This window comes from Abramis brama, assembly GCF_963993115.1.
Source record: "Abramis brama genome assembly, chromosome: 8".
NCBI lineage: Eukaryota > Metazoa > Chordata > Actinopteri > Cypriniformes > Leuciscidae > Abramis > Abramis brama.
The window spans coordinates 23896871-23918791 of record NC_139970.1 but is presented as its reverse complement, the minus strand read 5'-3'; the positions used below and the strand labels follow the sequence as shown (position 1 = coordinate 23918791).

At 38.9% G+C, this 21921-nt stretch overlaps 1 protein-coding gene across 2 annotated transcripts in view; it reads right to left on the bottom strand.

Moving 5' to 3' along the window:
* Window positions 1-21921, bottom strand: part of man1a2 (mannosidase, alpha, class 1A, member 2) — an 83410-nt gene that overhangs the window by 42302 nt on the left and 19187 nt on the right. For both annotated transcript variants that reach the window (XM_084123091.1, XM_084123092.1), the window contains exon 4: window positions 8186-8282. In XM_084123091.1, the coding sequence (XP_083979217.1) occupies window positions 8186-8282 (97 nt within the window). The remainder of the gene's footprint in view (window positions 1-8185; window positions 8283-21921) is intronic.

Here is a 21921-nt window from a genome sequence, read left to right as displayed (position 1 = left end):
AGGGTTGTTTGTTTTGTTTTTGTTGAAGCCATCAGTCTGCATTAGTTTAGCTATTTTTTTAAAATAGATGTGGAAAACTACATTTCTCATGATTCTGCAATAAAATCTCCACCAATCTGAGAATTGCAAAACAAGCAAATCGTGCCCACTCTCATTAAGCACTGTAAATGACATGTAAATCTCCTTATGCTCACAGACTTTTTACATATTTGTATATATGCATATTTGCAATTAATTTAAAATATATTCTTTCTACATATATAATCAACATTTAAAATCAATGGTTTCATATTTCTCCATTTTTATTTTGATTATGTCGTTCAGTGCTTCTTGGGACTGTAATTCCTTTCCTCATTAAAGCCATTAAGTACACCTTGGTCTTTTTACTTTTTTTTTGATTAAAATCAAAGATTGTAATGTTGTGAGTCACACTGGTTAGTTTGGTTCATGGCTTATAACTCATAAACAAAGACTTTTTAAATCCCTATGGGAAAAATACTTTTGGAAGCAAAGCTGCTGAAAAAGTGGAAGTACAATGATTTTTGGTGGATTATCATCCCTGCAAAACAAAAAGCTAAGGACACACACACACACACACACACACACACACACACACACACACACACACACACACACACACACACACACACACACACACACACACACACACACACACACACACACACACACACACACACACACACACACACACACACACACACACACACACACACGACCAGTTATGCAGCCCACCTCTAACATTAGAGCATCTAGTGGCTGAAACGCCTGCTAGCGACCAAAATCACCATAAGTGTGAACATCGCTTAAAGGGATAGTTCACCCAAAAATGAAAATTGTTCATCCATTGTATTTTTTTTCCTACTATGGAAGTCAATGGCTACAGTCAACTGTTTGATTACCCACATTTTGTGTTCAACATTATGGTGAGTAAATAATGATAAAATATTCATTTTTGTGTGTACTCTCTCTTTAAGCCCCACCCCTTTCAACCAGTCAGGGAGAACCGCTGAGCTCTCATTTTATAACACGGCTCCTCATGGATTGTGCTCTTTTATTCCTGGGAACAGATATGAGGGACAAAAACAACCCAGTTAATGACAATGGTCCAAGCACAAGACTCAAGGCAAGTGTCCTTAGCTGATTAGCTGCAGGCTGGAGGGTATTGATCAACCAGAGCGCTGATTAAAGACTAAGTAGTCTGGATGCTCTGCCTCTTATCAGCCAGCATACGCATTCTGACCTCAGCTAGCCCTGCCGTTACTATGGCAACAACACTGGACGTCGGGATGACGGAGAACACAATGGCCCGTCTCCAGCTGCGGGTCTGGAGGGCTGTGCCCAGACTAAAACTGTCTAGATTCAGCCTTTCCGCTCTCTCTCTCTCTTCACACATCAGGATAAGACTTCCTGCTCAATGTGGGTTCATTCTGAGGTTAAGCCTAATGAGTTCATTCGGCCATTTCATGGTGGAAAGAAATGAAAACACAAAGCTTGACCACTTAAGAAAAAAAAAAAAAAAAAGAAAAGAAAAAAAAAACACCTCTTCATTGTCTGCTAAAAACCTTTTAATGGTTTAACTACAATAGACTACAATAAAAAATGTGTTATTTATTGAACCTAAATGCTGGATTCAGCCTGTTGGGTCATTTTATTGGGTTATTTTATTTAATTTTTTACTATTTTTACCCAGGTTCTGGGTAGCTAGGTAGCTTTTGTGCAACTCAGCTAGGTCAATTTTACTGACAATACACTGGGTCAATGTAACCCAATGGTGGGTCTGTGCAAACCAGTTAAAACTGGATCAATTTGTCAACAGAGGGTTTGTGTTCTGTTCTGAGAAAAAAACAATTTCATGAATGAAATTAAGGTTTGTATTACATTGTTTTTCTATCAGATTAAAGAAAAATGTATGCAGTCGCACACTGTAACTTATTTGTTTACATGTACGTCGCAGCTAACGTCTGCTGGGAAAGCTAGCCTTCTACAAACGCAAAATACACTGGATCTACACTCCGGGCGAATGACACGGCAGGCACCATATGAAAGTTTCACCTCCCGCCAAACGAATCGTGCGCATAGGCCTGACACACAACTCGATATCGCCGACATCTCATGTAACAAAGTTGCAATGCACAGCTGCAATATTGTCATCGAATAAACTGGAATAGAAATATAGCCTGATTATACCAGTTTCCTTTCCACAGATTCTCCAAGGCTGCTCCAGCCATTTCCCTTTCTAAATGTTTTTGAGTATTTTATGATTGTCAAAGAATGAATTGTCATTGAATAAAAACTATTTTATATGAACTGTCCTTGTCCTAGACTATATACAACAGATTTTATAGTGTATTATTATTTAAAGGTCCCCTATTATGCAAAATTCACTTTTGCATGCTGTTTGGACATAAATGTGTGTTGGCAGTGTGTGTACACAACCAGCCAATAGTGATAAAACTCACTCCTTTTTTATTAATCCCCATAAATCATCAGCAGTGTCTCCCAACGACGTGTTTTCAGAATGCTGTTTTAGTGACGTCACTAAGCACAGGCCCCGCCCACGAGTGTTGACAGACACTGCCGTTTCAACATAGACCCGCCCTGATCGAGTTCACAGCCATAGATGAGAATGTCTCCCAAGCGTTGTAGGTGTTGTGTGGCTGGATGTATTAATCCACATAGCTCTCTCCATTTACTCCCGAAATCTGAGGCAGCCGCTGAAGACGAGGTGAAATTATTTTGTTTTTAAAGAAAATGCTCCCTCAACTCTACTGAAATTCATTTATGTACTTGCGCACTTCTTATAACTTACTGTGTTTACTCAGCTCTTACGGTGATTTTCTGAAGTAAAACTGACGCTTCATCTAAGTACAATAAACTTTATTAAACTCATCAGTATATGTTTGATCATCATTCGGACCTGGTCCGAAACAGCAGACTTGTAGGCTATTAATAGTGGATACATACAAGCAGATGACAAATACGTTATAATAACCGTAATTAAACTACTAAACTATACCTGTTCCATCTCTATACAGCACTCTGACTCTAGGCATTATTGTCCGACTCGAAATGAACACCGTTACTGAGAGTTTCTGATATTATCATCATTCCGTGAGATGAGATTGTCCTGAGAGACTGAGCGCGAGCTCATGAAGCTCCGCCCCCTGTGCCGTGCAGCAGCAGCTTATTTGCATTTAAAGGGCACACACTAAAACAGCGCGTTTTTCTGAGTCCCAAAAAATGACAATTTAAACATGCTGTAAAAAATGATCTGTTGGGTATTTTGAGCTAAAACTTCACATACACACTCTGGGGACATCAGAGACTTATTTTACATCTTGTGAAAAGGGGCATAATACGGGACCTTTAAAATAGCTTTCAATATTAGTTTGCGTGACCCAGCACAGTTTAAAAAAATAACCCAAAAAATGGGTTAATGTATAAATCCCAACAAGCTGGGTCAAAATAACCAATTTTGGGGGCAAGTAAGTTTTTTTTATATATTTTTTTATATATACTTTAATTCAGCTAGGATTCATTAAATTGACGATTGAGACAATGTTACAAAAGCTTTCCATTTTCAAATAAATGTTCTTTTGAACTTTCTATTCATCATAGAATCTTGAAAATGCATCAGTTTCCACAAAAATATTAAGCAGCACAACTATTTTCAACAGATGATAATAAAAGTCTCTTCAGCAGCAAATCAGCATATTAGAATGATTTCTGAAGGATCATGCAACACCGAAGACTGGAGTAATGATGCTGAAAATTCAGCTTTGACAATAGAAAAGATTATTTTAAGATTAAAGCTATTTTCATAAAGCCTATGTCAGAACAGCATGTGAATGAGGCTTTAAAACACGTGAAAATAATAAACTTTGATGATGACAAAGAACTGCAATGTCACGTAAGTGTAACGTATCTACTGGTATATACTGTACACCCAAAAATCACAGCTGCATTTTAAATGTGTGATGTGGATGTACGTTGCATTGCACATTATGTTGGGACGGCGGCGCCAGAACTGCTCCTGACAGAATATACACTGTAGCACGATCTCTCGATCTCTCTTCAAAGGCAGATCAAAGGGAGACATTTTAATATTTCACAATCTAAAATCGTAATATCGCACACCTCTATTTTAAATTGTAATATTTCACAACATTACTGTTTTTACTGTATTTTTTATCAAATACCTGCATAAGAGACTTAAAACATTGTCGTCAAGTACATAAAAAATCTTTACAGACTCCAAAGTTTTGAATGGTAGTGTAAAACAACTCCATGTTAAACATTCAATCGTAAAACATCAGAAACAGAGCAACAGGCACTCGCTCCGCCGTGCGAGCATACATTGACGTGTGCTTATTTATAGAATTGTGTTATCGCATGCGTAACGGTGGGAGTTGGGTTAAGCAATCTGACCCTGGGGTCCAGACTGAGAATATTCCTTGCAAACAGGGTGTTTGTTTACAGATCAAAGTGCATACCATCAGCGATCTGTCCAGAGAGTGCCTTCAAGCATTAGAGTCTCAGCTTTTATGGGTCAAATGTTTTTACACACACACACAAAAAAAAAAAAAAAAAAAAAAAAAAAATCGATGGATGTCTATCAGTGGGTCGATATGGGCGAGTCCCTGTCCCACCGCAACAGTAAACCACTGGAATGGTTAGAGTCCTTTTGACCATAACATCAGATGTACAATCAAGAGGACAAAGGCCTAGTGTGGAATCACAAACGAACAGTATTCTTAAACAAGTTTTAAACACAAAAAGGCCCTACTGTTATGTCCAAAGTATTTCAATTGTGCAAAAAAGAATTTCACTTGTGACTAGACTATCTTTAAAGGTATAGATCACCCAAAAACTCTCTGGTCATCATTTACTCACCCTCATATCATTCCAAACCTGTATTAATTTCTTTCTTCTAATCCATACAAAGAAAGTCAATGGGGTCCAATGTTGTTGTTTTGGATCCCTCTGACCTTTCACTGTATTGTCCATACAACCAGAACCAGAAACATATAACCAGAAAAGGTTCTTCAAAATATCTTTTTGTGTTCAACAGAAAAAAGTTTGAGTTTAGAACAACATGAAGGTGAGTAAATGAGTTGGGTGAACTATCCCTTTAAAGGAATATAAAATATATATTTTAAGGTCATGTCCACCAAGCACAGGTCAGACAGGTATATTAGCGATAAATGAACTGACAGATACTCAACAAATTGGATAAAAACTATAACCTTTTATTGCAAAAAACTATCATATTCCTCACAAAAGCCTTGCAGATTATGCATAATAACGGGAACGTTGCTCACAGCGATTAATTCATTAATTTGTTACAGTTATATAGCGCTTTTCTGGGTACTCAAAGCGCTTTACATATGGAAGGGGGGAATCTCCTCAACCACCACCAATGTGCAGCATCCACCTGGATGATGCGACGGCAGCCATATTGCGCCAGAACGCCCACCACACACCAGCTTATAGACCACAGGGTGAGCACCCCCTACTGGCCTCACTAACTCCCCCTCCAGCAGCAACCTAGTTTTCCCAGTAGGTCTCCTATCCAGGTACTGACCAGGCTCAACCATGCTTGGGGTTGGGCTACAGGGTGATATGGCTGCTGAAATCCATGAAGTCAAACAGTAATTAAATCCAACAGTAATTGTTTTGACATTTATTGTTGAAGGTGCTGGATGTGTTACAAAAGCAGTGCTTTGACAGAGTAGCAGCAGTATTTTAAAGGAGTGGGGTTTAGAAACACAACCTCTTGCAGAGCATTTTAGCTAGCTCTGAAAAATTTTAGTGGACAATAAATGCATCAAGACCATTGAAAGGCTGGGTTTTAGCATGCTGCGTCATCGGTGTTACTAAAATCACCACCGCTTAAAATATTACAGCTAAACTACTAAGAAAAAAATCTAGATATAACTCGCTGCACTAACCAGTTATTTATTTATTGAACGATCCATCCAAATCCAACCCTTATGCTGTCAGATTGATAAAATACATCAGCAAATATCCTAGATGTGGGGTGGGCAGTTTAAATTCAGTCAACAGAATGTGGCATTATGAAACTGTCAGCAGCATCAGCTCACTCATTAATAATGGCTCCATATATAGTTTAGGCAGCTTTTCGGTTTCAGGCTAGCCAAAAAAAACAAAATGTCAGCTCGAAAAGCAGCCTCAACTACTTATATAGCCTTTTTATATTTAAATATTATATTAAGTATATTATGCACTGTATATTTTATATATTTATACTATGGGGCTGTTAAATGCTTGATTCTAATTGATTAACATAGGTGTGCAATTATTTTCCAGTAAACAATGCTAAAGTAGTTCCACATATAGTGCAGACACATGGAAACATGTCAAACTTGTCAGCGCTGCCCCGCGACTATCAGTAAAATAGTTCAGCAGCTGAAAGGCTACATGGCATTTCTTAGTAACAAGGTAGTAAAGTCACTGTTCTTGAAACAGTTCAACTTTCATTTTCGATCACTATAATAACTGCATTGGTCTGCATACCAATGGCTCAAGCTTTCACCACTAGAACTAAAAAGATATTTTGTAATTAGCAATGGAGGCTTGTTGGGATGAGTAAGAAATTAGTTATACGCACAAGACTGTTTTAAGGACAAAAACCTGACAAATGTATTGAAATAAAACATCTGAACAAAGTTGAGGAGTTGTAACCATAGCAAAAGCGGAATAAATGAATCTGGGCCATTTAATTATCCGAAAAATAATGCATGCTTCACAATGTGGTTGTATTACCACTTCAGGTGTGCACTATTTTTCGAATAAATTTAACGGCCTGTCGTCAATTATTTCTTACATGTACACACACTATTCTGTTTGAAGCTAGCCAAAAAAGAAAACAAAGAAAAAAGAATTTCCTCCTCATATGAATATGTGGACCAACACCATTAAATTAAGATGGGATAAAGTAATCAAAAGATCCCGACCAGGCAGACACAGCAACATCGGCTAAACCAATGGCATGAGAGCCACACAACTTATATAAACAATCTGTCTCTTGAAGACAGGACTTCAGATGAAACAAAGCACACCGTGTTCTGCCAAAAGATGTGAGGATGAAGAATGAGTTTCAACAGGGAATCTGAGAGAGAAACTTCTGGAAAAGAAGAGCAAAGTCATCCAAAAGTGTTCCATCAGTCTCTCTCCAAAATATACCCAAGTATGTTGACCAATACATGCCCAGCTGAGGAGATCATTCCACATGTGAGGATAGAAACAGATAGACTTATTAAATATGCAAGTGAAGTGTGAAAGACACTTCAGCACACCGCACTGCAGCATGAGGCGCTCCCTTGTTCTTCCACACTCTCTCTCCACCTCAAATCTTTGTTCTTCTTCAAAAGCTCCCTCTTATTTTGTTTAAAACGCAGCACTACCTCATGAGTCTCATTGGTCTCTCAGAGAAAGAACAAATAAAAAGTTTCAGAGAAAGGCTGAGGTCGATTTGCAAGGCTAAATATAACAATATTAAATGGAATTGACAAAATATTTAAGTAATGGTATTAATACATATTTCATTATAAATAAACAATATAATTTTTTTTAATTAATGCATATATTTAATTAATTTATATTTATAAAAAAATTTAAAGTTTAAAAATGAATAGGTCCTATCAGCAACATCCCAACTTGGCGTATTAAGAATGTGCAGTCACAGGTCTTTCAATGCAGCTCATCCTATCAGGATACAGTGTCAGAACTATTTATTTAATACTATTGTTTTTTTTTCCTGCATACACGGCAATGGTTACATCAGCAGCAGAGTAAGAAGCAAACAGGATGAATTGTGTTTTCATGATCTTTGTTTGCCTTTCATGATCTTGAGGCATGCTCACATGTACACACACAGCTCCGATTCAGTCCCACTAGTTGAATCTTCTTACGCTCTGGAGCTGAGAGCCAGTTATAAACACACCCAAACAAACAGACAAATGATTAGGGAGGGCGATCTGCGCAAGCACGTCTTATCTGTTGAGGGTGTAAGTTATAGACGGCACACAAAAGTGGATGTAGATGGAATTGTGTGTGTCTGTCCTTACCACAATGAACCAAATCATTCCGCAAGAGCAGTCATTTACATGTAAATGAGACTCCAACATGCATCCTTACTTACCGAAGATATTGGTGGAATGTCCTTTCTTGGCGAGGGGTTTGAGCTCGTTGTGGCCCCAGCCATATTGCCTGTAGCTGTCCCACGCATGTTTCATCATCTAGGACACAGAAATGACGAGAAGTTAGCCATACCCACAAACACAAAAAAACATGGTGGATATCTGCATTACAGAACCCACATCCATCTGATTGATTCATCTACAGCCACCTGCATTCATGATTCGTAAACCTTTTAAAAATATCGGAAGGAAACAACTGCATTGTTCAATGCAAAATGTAGTAACATGAAAGCCAAAAAAGCTGTTTGGTCTGATAACGAACAACACGTTTTAACAGGGTGGAATAATACAGGGATGCACAAAGGCCTTTGATGTATAAGATGAAGCATTGCATCAGAGATGTCCTGTTACCCAGAAGCCCCCGCTGTGACCGTGTCTGCTGTGTTGTCATTTCCCTTTCAGGTCACTGGCCAGCAGCACCCTGTCAATGTATCTTCACTCTATGCATGTGTGTTTTCCTTTTTTCCCTCCTACTGGGGAAAGATGAATGGACACAGTGTGTGTCTGCGTCTCTAAGCGTGTCTTTGTCTCAGCTGAGGCTCTAGGCGTGCTCTCTCTGAGCTCTCGCTCACATCCATTAAACGGCTGGCTGAGATTCAGCTCCGAGCCACTCCACATTTAGACATGTCTTCAAACATTACCACTTGGAGGAATCCTTCCTCCAAAAAGCAGAACACTTGTGACAAGGATGATAAGGTGCTCACGCACCAAGGCAAACGAATTAAATTATAGTTCTGCTCCAAAAGCTAGTGAGCCGCATTGATGTCTACAGCTTGCAGTAGCCTATATAGAATGTTGCCTCCTGAAGCCCAAATTATACTTTGGTTTTTACACACATCCTAGGGTATGTGTATGTGTACATTTCATTATCAGCACTTGCGTGAAGGACATTAAGAGATTCTAACAACTCTGATAAAAACGGTCTTTATACTTGTTTAAATTTGACACAAGACAAAGATTAAACTTAATAGTGTGAATGTGTTCGTGGACAATACCGAGTGGAGAATACTTTGAAAGGCTGTGTTCGGCTGTCCGCATATGCCAAGTTTTCAGGTCAAAAACTGAAGAATACATTTGGTCGTTCATATAAGAAAATATTTCTTGCACTAAAAATGTTGCATCCCATATAATGTACTATACACTTGTACACTTACACTCTAAGTGTATACATTTCAGCAGGGTTAGAAGTTTTTTAGTAGGAAGCATTTGCCATTGTCAGGATGAAAGGAATGATTTTTCAAATGTGTCTGATGTGTTGCCACTTGTTTAGGTTGTATATTTAAAACAAATATATCCGAATGCGATAAGCATCAGAAAATTAATTCTTTTAAGCAGCATCTTAAAATTCAATCATGCCACAAGATACTGAAAGTACAGTGAGACGTCCAGACCGCAAAAAGATATGAACAAATCCTGTTCTCAGATGGAACCTCATAAATTTCCAATTAGGAACGTCCTATGAATAGCGTGAAACGCATAGGGAGTAATTTGAAAATTCATTCCAAAAGAGTTTGACTTTAGCATGTTGCTATGCTAATAACTCCATAATCCAAGTATAAAAAAAGCACATACAAATATTGGGTTGAATTTGGCCAAAACAAGATTGTTGCCTACTGTTTAAAATGGCCTTAGCATAGGAGAGCATGCCTTAAAATGCTGTCGCATAGGCAGCTCACTAGGGTTTGGCACGGAGCTTATGAACACAGATGCAGCAGATGCCTCTGGAGTTCGTCTGACTGTCAAGTGTTGTTGTAGGCTGCCATCCCGAGCACAAGCCATGATTTTTCTTCGCTGTTCTCAGCCTAAAAAGCAGAAACCCAGGAGGAAGCCAAGGCAATGAAAAGAAGTCAATAATTTCATTTTGTTCCCTGCTTTCAATCTTTCCATGTCACGCTGTGCGCACAACAGATTATGAATTACCACAATGCAGTCTTTCCACTATGTTTCCAACAATCCGAAGGCTGGAGGCTGATTAGACTGATTGTTAAACCCCCTTTAATGTAGACAAATTAAAGCCTAAGATCAGCCCAAGCCTAAAATACAAATGAGTAAGGAGATGGAGAGCTATGAGTCTACATATCTCTCTTTCCCTTTCCTCTAAATTCCCACTTGATCATGCATAACTTCCAACCTCCCTCTCATGTTTTATTCAAGGGCTGTTCAGGGTCGTTCTGCCTGTCAATTAACAGTTGTTTTGACTAAGTGGAGGCCTTGTGAAGCGTTGAGAGCAGATCCTATCCGACACGAAGAAAACTTAAACTGCCGGTTAAATTAAGCCCAGGCTTTTAACCACCCCATGAAGATGTGTCTACAGGGACGCAAGCGCATGAGAGATAAAAAAAAAGTGAGACTGTCACAAGTGTGATAATTCTGCGAAAATGAGCATTCTGTCATTATTTACCCTTTATCTCAATCAAAATTTGCTGTTGTTTATTTTGTGAAATACATTTTTGATGAAACTGCACACCGCTCTTTTCCATAGAACAATTCATAAAGAAAATTCACAAATAGAAAAAAAAAACTCTTTAAAAACTCTTCTGACTCTTCAGAAGCTATTTGAAAGATTCATGTAAGAAACACACAACATTTAAACCATTATTCAAAATCAGATCAATCAGCTCAAAAGTAAAAAAAAAAGCTCAAAAGAACCATTCATTCACTGATCCGGTTCCCGGGTTCAATGCACTGACTCAATTCTTGAGTAAATAAGGTACAGTATAACTTCAGAAGACAAAGCATACAGTACAACACAAGATTTATGGACCAATTTTTTGGTGTCTCATTTTTGGAGCTTAACGGATGTGTGGCTGCTAACTTTTAGATGGAAAACAGCTGTCAATATTCTTTAAAACAAAAAAAAGTCTCCTTTTGTGTTTCACTGGAGAGAAAAAACAAGGGTTTTGAACGAGTATTGTAAATAATACAGTTTTTGAGTGAACTATTACTTCAATATGTTTTCAAATAATTAAAAAATTTAGAAAATATAACCATATAATTTGTGTAAATTAAGATTCAAAAAAGGTCATCTTGCATTTTCACATTTGAAAACAAAAGACCAAGCAGCACTGCCCATTAATTTATTACAATATTCAATAATATTTTTGTGCGTTGAAGGTGGATGATTTTAAAATACTTGTGGTCATTTGTCCAAAGTAACAGAGAGTGCAGTAGAGAAGTGAAGAAGAGTGTGCAGGGAGGGAGGAGTGGGTGGAAAAGAGAGTCAGGAGTGATTTGTGAAAGAAGGGTACCTACAAGTGTGAAAGGGAAAGTTCACAAGACTGTAGTGAGGCCAGCTATGTTGTATGGGTTGGAGGCAGTGACACTGACAAAAGGACAGGAGGCAGCTCAAAGATGCTGCAATTTTCATTGGGAGTGACAAGGATGGACAGGATTAGAAACGAGCATATAAGAGGAACAGCACAGGTAGGACAGTTTGGAGACAAAGAGAGAGGCACGAGACTAAGATGGTTTGGGCATGTGCAGAGGAGATTTTTTGAGGTATGTTGGGAGTAGAGTGTCTAGGATTGAGCCGCTGGGTGGGAGGAGAAAAGAAAGACCAAAGAGGAGGTTAATGGCTGTGGTGATGGAGGACATGCGGGTGGGGTGGTTGGTGGAGATGCAGAGGACAGAGAAAAATGGAGACGGATGATCCGCTGTGTTGACCCCTAATCGGAGAAGCCGAAAGAAGACAATTATTTTGTGTCGCTTCACCCTCAAAGGAAATAAATACACAATAGTAAGGGACAAGAGAGATTGAGAGAGAAACAAATAAGTAGTGTAATGTAAAATGACAGCGCTTCAGTTATTTAAATTTTAGAAAGGCATTATGACCTTTCATTCACTACTCCACAACATTCCTCCATGGATTGTGTGTTCATTCGGTGTCTCACATGCAGCGCTGAAGACAGGTTTCTGAAAAATGAGGTTCCTGTAAATGAAGGCTGCACCGAATCACTGCGTTTGAAAGCGCATTTAGTCTTAATTAAAGTCCAAAATGAGCGCCAGTTTCAGCAGTATTGTCTGTGCTGTGGTCAACACTGAGTAAACACCGAAAAACCTCTTTGTAGGCCTCATGGGACAACACTAAGCTCATTTCACAACACCGTTCAAACCACACTTTCACTCTATGGGACTCTCTCGTCTATGGGCCTTGTGCTTTACAATTTCCTGATGTTATGTTCTAAAAGCTATCTGTATTCATCAAGTGGTTCTGTAGTTTACTCTGTAAATTCAGTATTCTGTGCACCTGCACAAAGCGACTAATTGATTTACTGGATCGGTCCCTATGGATCAGCAGTCGTGTTCATATCAATTCCAGAGCAGACAGATACGATCATCTCCACCCTCCCATCAATCGAACACAGCACAATGTAGAGAGAACAAAGAGAGCGATAGATGAGCCTTGTCGGCGCTTTCTGCTCAACTGCTTGAGTGATGGGGCCGGCCTATTGTGTATTTCAATTACCATCCGGCTGCCAGCACACTTGTTTGAACAGTGATCAGTGCTCATATCAGCTATGCAGGTGGATTGGTTATGTCCATCAAGCACTGCCTTAAGACTCCATGAAAGTCAGAGTGTAAGACAAATTAGATTGCATGTTCTCAAAAACTGTAAGTGGTTACAATGCATCACCCTCTTTCCCGAGGGCACAGTCACCTTTCTCGAAGCCGTTTGCTGCTTTCAGGCACTCTAATATGATTTTTCTTCTCATTAGCATTGGCCTTTTATTTTGGAGTGCATGATTGCCAGGGAACAACAAAAGCACTTGGGCATGTTACAAGGGGTATGCTGATGGTTTTTCCACTGCACGCTGGGATTGAAGCGTGAGAGGGAGATCCTTTTAGAGCATATCACACTGTCTGGAAGGATTCCTAAAGCAAAGACAATGCCAATGATGGAGCAAAGGGTGGAGAGAGAGAGACTATAATAGGCTTCCAAAGAAAGTCAGAAAAATTTGAACAAAAGGAGGAAAAAGGAAACAAAAGACAAAGGCAGACAAACATTTGGTAGAAAGAGGCGAGTGTGAGAACCAGTCATTTCAGCATGGATGAGCTTACTCTTAGGCCACTAATCACACTTGTGCTATTAGTGCAGTCTACGAATGTGCAAACTATGCATTTACAAAACTGACTCTTTAGTGAACTGCCTGCATGTTCAGTTGGCTAATCAGTCTTAAAGGAATAGTTCACCCCAAAATAAAATTGTCATCATTTATTCGTCCTCATGTCGTTCCAAACCTGTATGACTTACTTTCTTCTGGGGAACAGCAATCAATCAAAGTCAATGGGGTCCAATGTTTTCAATCTTCTTTTGTGTTCCATAGAAGAAAGTTATCCATATACTATGGTTAGAATGAAATCAAACTAATGGTTTCCTACCTGAGGAGAGTCAAAGTGCAAAAGGTAGGCACAGAAACTTACATGCTTTAAGGTCATATGGATGCAAAAAAACTGCTCCAAACTAGAGGCATAACAATATATCGGTATTGTTTGTTGAAAAATATTGATATAATTTTAATGCTACACATACAATATTATCATAAATAATCCAATTGTAGTGTCACTCTAGCGAGACACTCTACTCATACTCAAATAAAATTCACTCGCCAACGTGGGAGTGTTTTGGATTCTATAAAAAGACGGAGTGTTAGACACCCCAGTCTGCAGGAAGTGCCAATCAACAGTAAGTTCTTTTTATGCTTTTGTACAAAGTTATGATTAAAACTCTCTCTCTGACTCCCTACAATCGTATTTTGAGTGCAATTTATTTCACAAAATAAATTTAAAGATAAATTTGACTAATAGCATAATTTTTTTTCAACATTTCTATGGATATCGTAATATTATCGTAAATTCTTTTGGCCATAATAATCATGTAGTGAAATATGGGTATGGCATCAGGTATGGGAAGGGGTTTTAGATTAAGGATGGTGGCTTCAAGGACAAAATATTGGGGACGACTGTTCTAAAAAAAAAAAAAAAAAATGCATAGGAGTCACATTTTTCCTAATGAAAAATCTAATAATCACTGCTGAGGACGGTGAAATTTCACCAGGTCAGCTAATTACTGCGGGCTTAGTAAAATATAGCATTCAGAATCAGTAGAGCGTGCGCTCACACACACACACACACACACACAAGTGCCCTCCAATGTTCCCTCTAGGGGGAGCTGCATTAATTAGCATTAACCCCCACCAGGCACATGCAATTCATTCATAGATCACTCTTTGCTCTACAGCAAACCAACAGAGACGAGCAACTGTGAAATTCTGCAGCGAGGTCAAAAAAGAACAGCCGCTCTGAAAGTATCAGGCAGCAGAGCTGCAATTACCAGTTGCCTCCGGTGAAGGCCTGAGTCCCTGTGATTGATTTAGACTCCACCCATTTTGCCACAGAGCTGCAGGTTGACGTTACAGCGCTATAACCGGTCCACCAGGACAGACAGGATCATATCTGACAGAGTCTCACTGCAGTAAATGTGACGACGCAATACTAGGTGATAAATTGACTTTAAGAACATTCTGACACTTAAAAAGATTCAGGACAGTTCTTTTGTTTTGGAGACAGCCTTTAAACATCACACCCAGACACTACTCCGCTCCCTTCTGACATGTCAAATATAACCCATCATTCAACTAACTCAGATATACTGGCTCTTCAGTTGATGTTTAGGTCCTCATCTTGCAAGAAAGATCCTCTCTCTCCACTGTATATGATTTTGTAGTTTAAGAAGAGCTGGATCTAAGCCACAGGTGTCATGGGAATAAAATACATTGATGTTCTGAAGTCAGGTGATTTCTCGTGTAATGTGGCCTCTGATGTTGTGCTAAACAGATGATTACTGGGCTCATCTAAGAGCAGAACACCAGCAGAAAAGCCCAGGAGTTTAGAAGGATCCGCTCCCATGATCTCTGCCAGGGGCGGTTCTAGGATTTGATCATCAGGGAGTTTGGAGTATGAAGGATTTGATCTTCAGCCCTTAGTGAGAATGTGTAGCAAGAGACCATTGCCTAAGTGGTGCCTCTTTGTAAATTTGCACCACTATATTAATATACTATAGTAAGTCAAAAGTACCCGATCAGTACTTAAACTGGTACCAAGTCAATACAAAAACTTTATCAATTATATAATGATACCAGTCTTTCTGCAGTACTGTTCAAATCGGTACAAGTTTAGGCTACTGTTTGACTAACACAAAATTGTCAAGATAACATCTGTTATATTGACACATATCATATGTTAAATATATTTAATATAAATTGAAAACCCTTCGCTTCTCCAAATTCGCATTACCCCTTGATGCTAAAAACAATGAAAACAGTAATATTGAGAAATAATTAGAATTTAAAGTAACGGTTTTCTATTTAAATGTGACGGCAAAGCTGAATTTTCAGTAGCCATAGTTTTCAGTGTCACATGATACTTCAGAAATCGTTCTAATATGCTGATTTGGTGCTTTGGTCTTTTCATTATCAATGTTGAAAACTGTTGTGCTGCTTAATAAAATACAATCCTTTTTGTGCTTTTTGTAGAACTTTTTGTGAATAGACAGTTCCAAAGAACAGCATTCATTTGAAACGGAAATTTCTGTAACAAATGCAAAAGTCTCTTTACTGCCACTCTTGATAAGTTTAATGTATGCATCTTTGCTGAATAAAAGGCTTCCTTTCGCATTCTTAATTCAGTTTACCTTGAAGGATACATCCTTTGTGTAACCATGTCTTCCAATCACCCAAAATCCTTTGATGACAACAATATAAAATAAAATATAACAAGTACTGTATGGCGTCAAGTTGTATCCTATTGTACTGTGTTTGATGATTTCTCTTACTGAACGCTTTCAAATACAGGCCCAATTAATTCCCTCAGTGACCTTGACTGCGGCATAGAGTCTCACCTTCTCTTCATCTCATCTTCAGGGCATATGCACAGCCATGAACCTGCCCTCTGATGCTCTTCGGGTCTCAGTACCCTGCAGCGTAAAGGCTCTCACTGCCAACAATACTAAAAGAAACAGAGCAGCACAGAGCTCCAGATTCTCACAGCAACATGCCACAAACAACATGCGTCAGATAATTGGCCTGGCGGCTAGTAGACAAGCTCTGACATATTACAAGGTGGAGTTCATGTGGGTAATTAGAGTTCAAGTTCAGTTCACATAAACTCCAGATCCTGTTCCCCTTGACCAGCAAAGCCAAAGAATTCATAAAATAAACATACTTTATCTAGGATAGTTCTAAATTCTGTCATCATTTGCCCTCATGTTGATCCAAAAAATATTTAAGAACGTTGATAAGCAAACATTTGTTGGTGTCCATTGACTTCCATTGTATGGAGAGGGGGAATTTTTTTTTTTTTTTTAAATATCTTATTTATAAAAAAAAGTCATTCAGGTTTGGAATGACATGAAGGGGAGTAAACTATACATAATTCCCTCTAATTAAATGTTCTATTTTGTTTCTGAGAAAGTGAGGACTTCTCAGTATATAGTTCACCCAAAAATTTAAATTCTGTAGTCGTCCATAATAGTTCATCACACTAAACGTCACAAGAGTAAGCATGTCAGCTACGTCAGTGACTCACTGTTTGCTTCAAGCCCTGCGGACCACCGTCAGAACAAGCAAAAGAAATAAGCAAAAATACACCGGTACACACACACTCCATAATCCCAGTTATGGCTGTGGAGGAAGGAACTGAGGAGCTTGTGTTGAGGGCCCCTTAGACAAATCAATATGACTGTAAGCTTATCACCGAGTTAATGTAGAGGGAGTATTATAAGTAATTACATTCAGAGAATTGTCAAAATGAGACTTCTGAAAGTGTGTAGAGAGAGAGTTTATGAAAAGATTATAAAAAGCACTGGTCTGGGATGATAAATCCATTTAAAACCCAGAAGATTGAACAAAAAAGGCACTCTTTGAAGACACAAATACATACAAAGAGAACAAGTGAGACACAGAAAGAGCCAGAGTGAAGGAGTGTCGGTTTCACACCACAAGTAAAAGCAGCACATAGCCTATTTCTTTCTCCACCTATGGTATTCACACAGCCTGTGTAAGCAGAGGCTTACATGCGGGAAGAGTTAGAGTTAGAGTTAGTTGGCATGTAGTTGCAAAGTTACTCATAGTTAGTAGAATGTTACTAGAAAGGGACCATCAAAATAAAGTGTTACCAGAAATTGTTAAAAAACAGAAAAAAAGTGAAAAAATAAAAATAAATCAAACCAACAGTGATATGTTATAAATGCGTTTTTGCTGAATGCCGCAGTATATGAGATTGTTTTATAACGTTTCCTTTTCTATTGCTTATAATATAAAGGAAAACACTATAAAACTTCATATACAGTTTACTTTCTTAGTTAAACAGTTATGTCTAATAAATTATTAGACAAAAATGTTTAAAACTAACGAAGACAAAGAGAGTGAGAGCTCCTTTGTCTACAACGAAAGTTAAACTTATGATGATTATTGGTGATGGATATATTTTACACACACTTTTGCAATACAGGCTTTTGTGAAAGCTTTTATTCTATTGGGCTTCAGGAAAACAAACATAACTTTCCATTCAGTATATCTAATTAATATATATAAATTTAGATTATTAAGTTTGTAATAATTCTTAATATCACACTCTTGATAACTTTTTTATAATTCCAAATGTATTCAAGTATAATAATAACTCAACAATTGATTTCCTGTATAGAGACGCAGCTGTTTCGCTACAAAAAAGTGTGATAGTGTGATAATGGGAGGCTGTTTTTGCACTTTTTTCTTTTTTTGCCGAGTGTGAAACAGATCTGGGATTCAAGCTAAATCATCAGGATCTATCATATAAACTCCTTTAACACACACACCACATGCAAAAGCAAACAACAAACACTGACAGGCACAATTAACAATGTACACAGCTAACTTCTTATGCTTCGTATCTTTCTCCACTGAGCTTTGGAAACGTAGCAGCTAATCCACACAAGAAAGATCATTTTGCCACTTTCATTTGATCAGACGAAGCAAAAGAGGTGTGCTACTGTAGCAATGGAGAGAGTGAGGCATTGTGGGAGCATCTTCTCCTGTCAGCTCCAGTCCCTTCATCAGGCTAATCAAAGCTAGCACTGTGCTAATCCAAAAGCAGTTCAGTGAATCACAAACACATACTAAAACAGCTCAGAGGGCAGATTTGTATATAATTTGTATAAAACCATGATGAAAGACAACAGCTTAGACTTTGTGCACTTATGAATCAGGTTACACTGTAACCATTTAGTGTGTAGTATGTGTGAGGTAAAGCTAACGTGTTAACATCATGTGCAGTATAAATGAGGTCAATGTACAGTTGTGTACAGTTATTTAATTATGTCATAATACGGTCTTTAAACTAAGCTTCCACGAAGAAAGCAGTTGCTAGCAAGCGGGAAGTTAAAACTAGCTAGACGGGCATTTAAGGGATACAGTACAGTCATACCACTTATTACACGCCATTTCGCCACATAAATAATTATAGGGATTAAGAGATACTGATTTAAGATGAAACGGTTTTAAAATCTTACCTGTTTGTTGTCTTATCCATTACAGTGTACAAAACAATCGTTGCAAAATGCAGCAGCTGCGTTTGTATGAAACGAGAGAGCGAGTCTACCATACCCGAATGACATAATTAAATAATTGAACACAAAATATTGATTCGAGTTTTAATATTTTATTTGCTCACCAAATGCAAAACTTCTACGAAATAAAAATGTTCATAGCAAGCATATAGATCTGATTTCAGATACCCGGATGAGCCAGTGTTATCAGGTTTTACCGGTTGTTATCAAGGAATAACATACCGCTGGATGGCGCGATTGACCAATCAGAATCAAGTATTCCACAGAGCCATGTAATATCATGTATATAGTGTTTTGAACATGAGAGGGAAATTTATTAATTTGTATGACCAAGGTAAGGTTTGAGCACGCTGTGATTAAAACACTACAGCTCTTTAGTCAAACACAAACACAGCTGCTAGCGTTTAAAACAAGCAATGAGAACGACGTTAAAATAAATGTTCATCAGAACATTTTGGTCCTGTCTTTTTCATATTTCTCTGACAGAAAATGGACAGTTCGTTTTTCAGCAGGCAGTCCATTCACTAACTTTGACAAACTGGCCAATAATGCAAAATTAATTCAATTAAAGGTAAAGGCAAAGGTGGGTTTAGGAAGCTGGAGTGATGCTTATTGAGGTAACAAAGTGCATTTAAATGAAGGCAGGCCACACACACACACACACACACACAGATCCAGAGTAAAAAGAGGGTTAAGGCCCCAAAGTGAGCAGCAGATGGCCCCGCTGTGAGCAGTCCACTAAGAGATATGTTATGATGCTGGATTTCATCCTGCAGAGTGTAAGGTAGAAGAAAAAAGTAAAAGGGATTGTTGATGGATATCTTTTGATGAATGGCAGATGCTTCCTCTATAAACAGCATATTACATACAGTAAAGACTCCACATTCCCAATCTAAAACACATTAACACACAGATAGAGCAGATGGCAGAGCCCTGCATTCCCTCATCCACATCATTCTACAGACCTCTCATTATGGCTGATTATAGACTTTTCACAACTCATCTTGTTTCTTGTTTCACAAAGATCAAACATCATCTTAGGTTAGTAACAAATCACAGGTAGTCATGTTTGTATTACTATATCTATTGACTAGGGATGTGACGGTGAGGAAATTTTCCCACTGGTTAATCGACGTGCGATAACACCAGTAATACCCGTATCGAATTTTTCCCTTTTTTTCCAATGAATTCCTATGGAAGCTCAACTATGCTAGTAGCCTAAAAATCTAGACTCACCCTAGCGGCAGCAAATTTTATTTTGCAGCCAGTAGGGCTGGGCGATATATCGCATGACATTGTTATGCGCATCTCGTCAGTAAAGCCGGTTCCTTGATTAGTAGTAAATCGCCATCACCTGCTTTCAGATGGAGCGGCATTTACTACACAGAGCCGTAGTTCACTGACAAGCTGAGCCATATCGCATTAATTATCGCAGGCGATACGTCCGTGATAATTAATGTAATTAGCCAGTGTCGTCTAGCAACTCTCCGTTGGCTTGCGAGCTGGAAAAAAACAAACTCTAGTCAGGCCAATCACATTGTGTATAGTCGGTTCCGCGTGAATTCCCTGCTTCTTGAAAACAAAGAAGATGGCTGCTGCTGCTGGCGATCAGCGGCCTTTCGAATCGGCTTTGGCCGCAACTCTGGAAGACTTGGAGTTAAGCTTTTCTTTGAGAGAATTCTTAAAAAAGGAAGATGTGTTCAGAGTTTTGCCGACCGGATACGGCAAAAGTTTAATCTATCAACTAGCTCCGCTGGTGGGAAAACGCTCTGGTTGGTTGTAGCACTATCCTATTGCGTGCAGAGGGAATTTGAAAGACAACCGTTTATCCCGCCCCTCGGATTGAGCCCTGCCAGTGGTGTGTTCCCAGACCAAACAACTTGATGTGGGTCTGGCTTGTCAGGCTACTATGCTAGCTCAACTGAACTGAAAACGCACACCCCACTCCAGTGGACACGCACCGTTATGAATGCGCATGCGGCAACACAATCATGTTGATTCATGTCAATAGTTGGCAGTTCATCATCAAACACCATTATGGTATTGATACTGAAAGCACAAGAACAGGGATGCTACAGCTAGCTAAAGAATACCGAATGCGCCGGATATCACAACACCACATTGCGCTTTTGATCAGGAATTGAGTAAGGGCAGGGCTCCAGACTGTGACCAAAGGGTCGCATTTTGCAACCTTTTTTCCTGCCAGTGCGACTAAATTTTGTTAAAAGTCGCACTGGTGCCACCACTATGTTTCCCAACTGATAGGAGCTGCCATTTCTGTTGCATATAAGAAACATCAAAAGGCAAACGAATTGAAAGTGAAACGTAACCACCATGCTACTTGTTTGAGCTGCGCTGCACAGACCGTTTATCAGCTTGGAAGAATAATAGTGCAGAGGGAGATCAGAACTGGTACTCATGGGCCGATCTCGAGTATGCAACACCGTTACTACACAGCGCTGGGAGATCCAGCGAAAAAGCTTTTGAAATCGCCACAAAATTAATAACATCACAGCGAGATCTGAACCACAGATATCAGATCAAACAGCGCTGACGTGGAAACCAGAGAAAACATTGTGTCATGAACGAACGAACAAGTTATAGAAGGCTTTTCAATCCACAAATCACCTAGTCTGGCTATCACCAGACCAAGCTCAATCTTTTAAGACTGAACATTAGTCTGGGGAGTCTGCTCTGTACTTTCACTTCACAAGAGGCGTGATCAACGGGCATAGTTCAAATGACTGTACGCAATTGGATAGTCCTTCAACCAATCAGACCAACGATCCAGGTGACGTACTTTGCAGTGAAAACTCCAGGCAGGAAACAAACGTGACACGTTGATCAGCGGTTTGCAGAAGCAGCAATGGCATCGAATGATGTTTGCAGGTTGTGCAAAAGAATACATGAAAGTGAGTGGGACAAAACTAAAGAAGCCATTGAGCATCGTCGAGAGGTTAAAAGGAATTGGATTGGATTAAACCCGCCAATAGCGCCCCAGGTGGATAAGCCAGTTTGTGATTGGTCCCCGCAAATTTGTAATGGAAGCAAGATAGAAGAATACAGGTTTCCAGC